At 41.3% G+C, this 6,840-nt stretch overlaps 1 protein-coding gene across 1 annotated transcript; it reads left to right on the top strand.

The window, feature by feature from the left end:
- The first annotated feature begins 112 nt into the window (after window positions 1–112).
- On the top strand, window positions 113–6,624 carry ndor1 (NADPH dependent diflavin oxidoreductase 1). The gene is made up of 15 exons (XM_037752673.1): window positions 113–252; window positions 1,124–1,263; window positions 1,485–1,562; window positions 1,881–1,978; window positions 2,064–2,162; window positions 2,482–2,583; window positions 2,712–2,915; window positions 3,073–3,200; window positions 3,376–3,587; window positions 3,746–3,853; window positions 3,970–4,084; window positions 4,482–4,628; window positions 4,747–4,865; window positions 5,049–5,143; window positions 5,382–6,624. Exons 2-15 carry the CDS (start codon window positions 1,129–1,131, stop codon window positions 5,524–5,526), a joined length of 1,785 nt encoding a protein of 594 aa, XP_037608601.1. The 5' UTR covers window positions 113–252; window positions 1,124–1,128; the 3' UTR covers window positions 5,527–6,624.
- The last annotated feature ends 216 nt before the right edge of the window (window positions 6,625–6,840 follow it).

Genomic DNA, 6,840 nt, shown 5'->3' with positions numbered 1-6,840 from the left:
AAATGGCAAATAAAACTCTTGAATCTTGAAAAGTATTTCAAGTAGAAAACACGAATCTCTGATTTTCTATGTGTGGCTTTGAATGCAGCATCAACTCAGGAGCCAATCACAACATGAAGCTGGCTTGCCGTAAAGCTGTGCCGTAAAGTGTAGCCCTGATGTTTAGAAAGAAGAGCTGCATTCTTTACTTAGAGGTTGTTAAATGTTGTATTTGTAGTTTTATTAGAGTCTAAGGTGACCAAGACAGCAGAGGTAAGTATCTTGTTTTGTTGGTATGTGGTCATATATGAGATTTATAGAGGAGAACCAAAAGAATTGACCATATTTGCTATCCAGCTAACTACACAGTGATGTAATGTCAAATACAGTGTATGTAATAACTAATGTCGTGAATTAAGGTAGGGAATAGCCCCTTATGAGTACTACTATAAAGCATCACAACTATGTTCTGTGGACTCTGTGTATATAAGAAATGTCTAATTATTCATTTGTCTGCACTGGCACTTACATCCTCCTCTTGTCATGCTCTTTATATGTTTCATGTGTTTAAAGGTCCCATATCATGCTCATTTTCAAGTTCATACTTGTATTTTGTGTTTCTACTAAAACATGTTTACATGTTTTAATGTTCAAAAAACACTTTATTTTCCTCATTCTGTCTGCCTGAATATACCTGTATTCACCTTCTGTCTGAAACGCTCCGTTTTAGCGCATTTTGACGGAATTGCAACAGAATTGCGTTGCTAGGCAACAGCTTGGGTCCATGTGTACTTCCTGTCAGCTGTTGTCATTCACATACACTGCAGCAGGAAATAAACTGGGACACATTTAGAATGTTTATGTTTAAAATTGTGTCAAGGGTCTAAATATTGTATATTTGTGACATCAGGAATGGGCAGAAATCCTGACGGCTTGCTTCAAATGCAGAGTTTCTGAATACGGGCTGTGTGTATTTCCCTGTGGATTGAGTGTTTTGATACTTTCACAGTATTTATATAGGACTTAAGCGTGCTTTATAATAAAAAAAAACATGAAAATCACACTTTTTTAAAATATGGGACCTTTAACTCCTTTCTAGTATTCTTTTTATAATTCCAAGTCCATGTGACTTTGTTTCTCTCAGTGAAAATGTCAAAGCCCAGTCTGCTCATCCTGTATGGGAGCCAGACAGGTACGGCCCAGGACACGGCCCAGAGGATCGCACGGCAGGCTCAGAGAAGGCATCTGCAGGTTCAAGTGTCGCCTCTGGATAACTACAATGTGGTGAGTGTGCTGTTATTATGTATAGCAAGGACAGGGGGTTGTTATTGCTCTGACTATTTATAGTTAAAGCACCAGATCCAGGGATTGAACTCAGTTCCCTGTCATTCCCTGTTGTTCACAATGTAGCATTATCGATAGAGAGTTTATTGCATCCCAAACAGTCTACCTACACTATCACACTCTGCAGCCCTGCCTCACAGGTATCTCCTCTCCTCTAACAGGCCAACTTGATCTCAGAGTCTCTGGTGATTTTTGTGTGCTCCACCACCGGCCAAGGAGACCCTCCTGACAATATGAAGGTAATAAAACAGATGGATAATTAAAAGGTAACAAAAAAGACATACAGTAAGAGGAAGAATAGTTTAATTTAGTTTTTGGGTGTCCTATCCCTTTTATTGTTTCTGTAATCGGTGTGGAAAACCATAGATGCATGGATGTGCTTGCCTTGAATATTGACTTGATGAGTGCATATGTTTTCAATTTAAAATATCTTGTATCAATAGTTTTGTTCTGATCTTATTTTATTCCAGACAAATACATTGAAATAAGAAAAACCATGACTTAGTTCATGTCTGACCCTGTTCACTTCTACTGTGCGTCTCTCTCTTTGTTTAAAGAACTTCTGGAGGTTTGTCTTTAGGAAGTCGTTGCCTGCTGGCTCTCTAAGTCGCTTGGACTGTGCCATACTGGGCCTGGGGGACTCCTCCTATCCTAAGTCAGTACTTTTCAGGTTTACAGATCTCACAGTACACATTCAGAATTACTCTTTAATAAAAGCATCAACCCCCTTTCACCCATAGGTTCAATTTTGTGGCCAAGAAGCTTCATAAGCGCCTTCAGCAGCTGGGTGCCAGTGTGCTGCTGCCTGTTGGGCTGGCAGATGACCAACATGACCTGGGGTAAGAGACAACGTGTGAGAAGGAGCAGGTGAATCATGGCATACCTCATAAACTGGGGAGGAAAAATAAAGGGCAGAATGCATTTTTATTCCAGGTATCTTTATCAAATTTGTCTACTGTAAGATATGGGGGAAAATGTGTGAATTAAAACCGTACCTAAAGCTCAGAGCAGCGTGGTGAGCTTGACATGACTGTTGTTTCACTGATGGAAATGTCCAGAATTTATCAGCAAAGTAGAGCGAGTCTGGGAAAGTGGGGAGAAAGCTGGAGTCGAACCGTGGACGTTGCGTTTGCTTACCTCAAAATGTGTTTGAACCAGGTCAGACGCTGTGATCGACCCGTGGCTCACGTCATTTTGGGAGAAAGCGTTTGCTCTGTACCCATCTTTGGCTAACCTGGTTCCACTGAGGGAAGATGAACCGTGAGTATCCTCTTGATTTGACACAGTATCTCATTCTGTGGTTGCATATTTCGATAGATATTTTGTGCCCTTCAAAAGCCTATTATTAACTCCTGTTTGGGTTTTGTGTTGCTTGATTCTTGTGGCAGGCTCCCTCCAACGTACACTTTCCACTTCCTGGATGATGTGAAAGAGACAACAGATGACAGGCGGAGGATTCCTACGGAGCAAACTGTCGCCTCCCAGTCCCATCCATTTCCTGCCAAACTAGTGTCCAATAGTAGAGTAACGGACATGTCGCACTTTCAGGATGTGAGGCTCATTGAGTTTGATATCACTGGATCCAACATTGAGTAAGTAATCTCGAGTTCAAATATGCACCCATTTAGGTTAATCTTACGGAAACTCAACATGTCTAAATAAAGTCACAACCGCAGTCTTACAAGTCAGCCCTGTAACTTTTCTGTAACACTTTCAACATGACACATTAGTAGTGGTATTGCTTTGTAGGTTTGCTGCTGGTGATGTGGTGATGATGCATCCATGTAACACATCAGAGGATGTAGAGCAATTCTGTGAACTACTGAGATTAGATCCAGAGGCCAGGTTCACACTCAGTGCCACGGACAACACTGCAGGTAGGTGTCTGTCTGTGTCTGTGTGTTTTTCCACTGTGTGCATTATTCATGACTTTTGGTTCATAGCAAACAAATCAAGTAAGCCTACGATTGACTTTAGATGTAAGAGTATATTCCACTAACCTGACCCTGTCAGATGGTTCGTTGAAATGATCATAAACCTCTTTCTTCTCAGTTCCGGCCAGGCTTCCTCAGCCCTGCACTGTGCGCCACCTGGTGGAGAGCTACCTGGACATCGCTGCTGTGCCTCGCCGCTCCTACTTTGAGCTGCTGTCTACCTTCGCCACCAACGAGAATGAGCAGGAGAAGCTGGTCGAGTTCAGCTCGGCGGCAGGCCAGGACGACCTGCACACCTACTGCAGGCGGGTTCGACGCACCGCGCTCGAGGTGAGTCTTGTCAAGGAAAAATAATATTACACTTTTCCAATTAAAACTTTGCCGTTGATTTAGCTTTTTACTTATTTTAAAGCCTTTGTGTGTAGGATTACATGTAGCATAAACATGTCCTTTGACCTGCTTAGTGTGTTGTGCTCTTGCTGCTGCAGGTCTTGGCAGATTTCCCCCATACTACAGCAGAACTCAAAGTAGACTACCTCCTAGATCTGTTCCCTGAGATCCAGCCTCGCTCATTCTCCATCGCCTCTTCTCTCAAGGTAGCTCGTCCTTCATGACAACTATGAAAATAGAAAATATGCTGTGTTTCAACTGGATAAATTAGGCAAAGCTGTGTGAAATCACAGTGAATTGTTGACTTATTCTCTCCACACAGGCTCACCCACACAGGCTCCAGATCCTGATAGCTGTGGTTAAATACAAAACCAAGATGTTTATACCACGAAGAGGCCTCTGCTCCACCTGGTTAGCCTCCCTGGACCCCGTACAAGGTATCTCACCACACTTTACAAGTGCTTAGATCACCGCCACAGAGATGACTTCATTCTGATTAGCTGGAGGTTGTGTTCATTTCAGACATACATACATTGTGTTCCTTTTGTCTCAAAAATTGTGGAAATTAGGAATAAAGAGCCATCTCTAATATAAGACAGTTTTCTCTGCAGATGAGGAAAATAAACTCGGCTATTTAAGAATTTATAGAATTACAATTTTTGGAAAGCAGCCGTGTTTTAACTGAATACTTTAATCCTCATCAAGTCCTACAGTTTATAAAAAATACCTCATAACTTGGGGAATAAGTTCGTCCTGATGCAAAAAAATGTTGATCATCTGTTGGCATTACATCTCAAAGGTAATTTTTTTGTGTCGTACTAAATTGGGTTGCAGGGGAAGTGTATGTGCCTCTGTGGGTGAAGAAGGGAACCATGACATTCCCTAAAGACAAGGACACCCCTGTGATAATGGTCGGACCTGGAACAGGAGTGGCACCCTTCAGGTCGGCTGTACAAGAGAGGATTGCTGAGGGAAAAGACGGTGAGACGGTCCTTCACCTCTCTGAATTTCTCTCTTATTTTCTAAACGAATGACCTCACCTCACATCATCTCGCAGCTCTGACGTAACACATGTCCTCCTTTTCTTTTTGCTGTTTAGCCAACGTCCTGTTCTTTGGCTGTCGCTCTGAGTCCAAAGACTTCTACTTCAGTTCAGAGTGGGAGGAGATGATGAAGACTGGACGTCTGACTCTCTTCACTGCCTTCTCACGAGACCAGGTCAGACACACTGACTCTATACACTAGTTAGTGACTCTTCAGATAGTAAGCACCAGTATATAAAAACCTTTCCTACAATACCCAGAATGCACTGTAAATACTGCACCCATCCCCACCGTGCATTGACTGTGGCTGTGTATATCCTTGTGGCTAATAATGAAGCTGAATGTTTTTGTACTTCAGGAGGATAAAGTGTACGTGCAGCACCGTGTGAGGGAGAACGCTGAGCTCCTGTGGGACCTGATCGCCAATAGAAGTGCCTGCTTTTACATCGCTGGGTGAGTTCAAGGCACCAACACTAAACTTCTACTTTGTCCACATCTAGGTATTTAGGATAGGTGCACAATTTTTCAAATCTGTCTTAAAACAATAGTCAGGTGTGCTTATAAACGTTGATCATTCCTCCTATTCACATTAGCTGTTCAGGGATCCGTTCAGTGTTAAAAAGGGACAGTACAAACACTGAGTGGCTGTGAATATACAGTGTTGATCTTTTGGGGTTTTTCTTCTATACAGTAGTGCTAAAGAGATGCCAACCAGCGTGTGTGACGCTCTGAAAGAGGTGTTCCAGCAGAAGGGAGGTGTGTCCGCCGAGGACGCCGAGCAGATGCTTGCAACCATGGAGAGGACGCGCCAATTCCAGAGTGAGACCTGGTCCTGATCACATGACCTAAACCTACGACTTCAGACTTCTGCGTGATACAATCCCTGCTTTGGAATTAACGTGGATCCATCCATCAGTCAACATCAGCATATTGGAGCATGGAAGCAACAGTATGTGGCAACATGTGGCTCCAGCAAAAGAACACAGGGTCGTCCAACCAAAAAGTTGAACCAGGCTCAACTTTTGCTGCAGAAACACACAGAAAAGTTACTACATGAAAGAGACACCCACAAATAAAACTATAAGTTCTATACCTTAAATCTGTTCAGTTTTAGCCCCCCAGGACTTTGATGAAGATGTAGACGTGTTGTTTGTGTGGATAAAGTTAAAAATGACTGAGAACTGGCAGTTTAAAAAGTCTCCACATTTTTGTTTTTGCTCAGGACAGAGGTGAATTAACATTGCAGTGGATGAGAGTGAGGTGGTGTTTTGAAGCAGATAATTCCAAAAGTAAAGGCCTATTGCTTAAATGGGCACATCATTGAAAGAAGACAAAAATATCTATGTTTTAATGTATTAATTGTGTATGAGGAGTGGAAGTTGTGGAACCTACAAGGTTTTTTGCCAGAAAATAGAGTGTGAATGATGTCACCACTCAATAAACACCCGTTATAAATATAAAACTTAAACTGTAATAATTCAAAAACTATGAAAGTTATCAAAAAGCTGAATCACACCTTGATAGTTCAAAGTGTTATAACCCGTTTAAAGTTCAAATGAAGTCTGTAGCTAAAAGTATGCGGAAGCAGTATCATTTCAAAGAGGAGTATGTTTAAGAGGATTTGAAGATTTTCTCCATTGAGTTGCATTGTAAAATTGTAAAAAAAAAAAAAAAAAAGCTTAATATCTGTATAAGAACGGAATAATTTTTTTTATTTATTGGAGAGCAATAGTGTGAATGCTGAGCAATCCGGCAATAACAATTTGAAGTGAATTGAAGTACTGGAGTGGGTGAATCCTAACTTGAGGAAGCTGTAAACTTGACTTGTTGACATAAACATGATGGACCAATGATGCAGCAGCACACATTGTTATATAAAATTGTGATTATTTGATTAAAATATGCCCTAATAAACCATCTTAATCTGAAAACTACATGAGGCTGCCTAGACTATTCACTTTTTGTTTGAGTTCTAGCATACTGAAAATACCCAGTAATCAGATTAGGATCAATTTGTAATTATATGTGAAGGTGTCAGACTGGGACTAATATTGAGTTTACCAGACTTTACTCTTGTATTTTAGTGAAATGTCTCTCAAAATGATCAATTTATTCCTTAAAATGTAAAGTATATGGGCAGCCATAAGCCA

This window comes from Sebastes umbrosus, chromosome 19 (genome assembly GCF_015220745.1).
Source record: "Sebastes umbrosus isolate fSebUmb1 chromosome 19, fSebUmb1.pri, whole genome shotgun sequence".
NCBI lineage: Eukaryota > Metazoa > Chordata > Actinopteri > Perciformes > Sebastidae > Sebastes > Sebastes umbrosus.
Note: the sequence above shows the minus strand (reverse complement) of the source record. Positions and strands in the feature narration are given on the sequence as shown.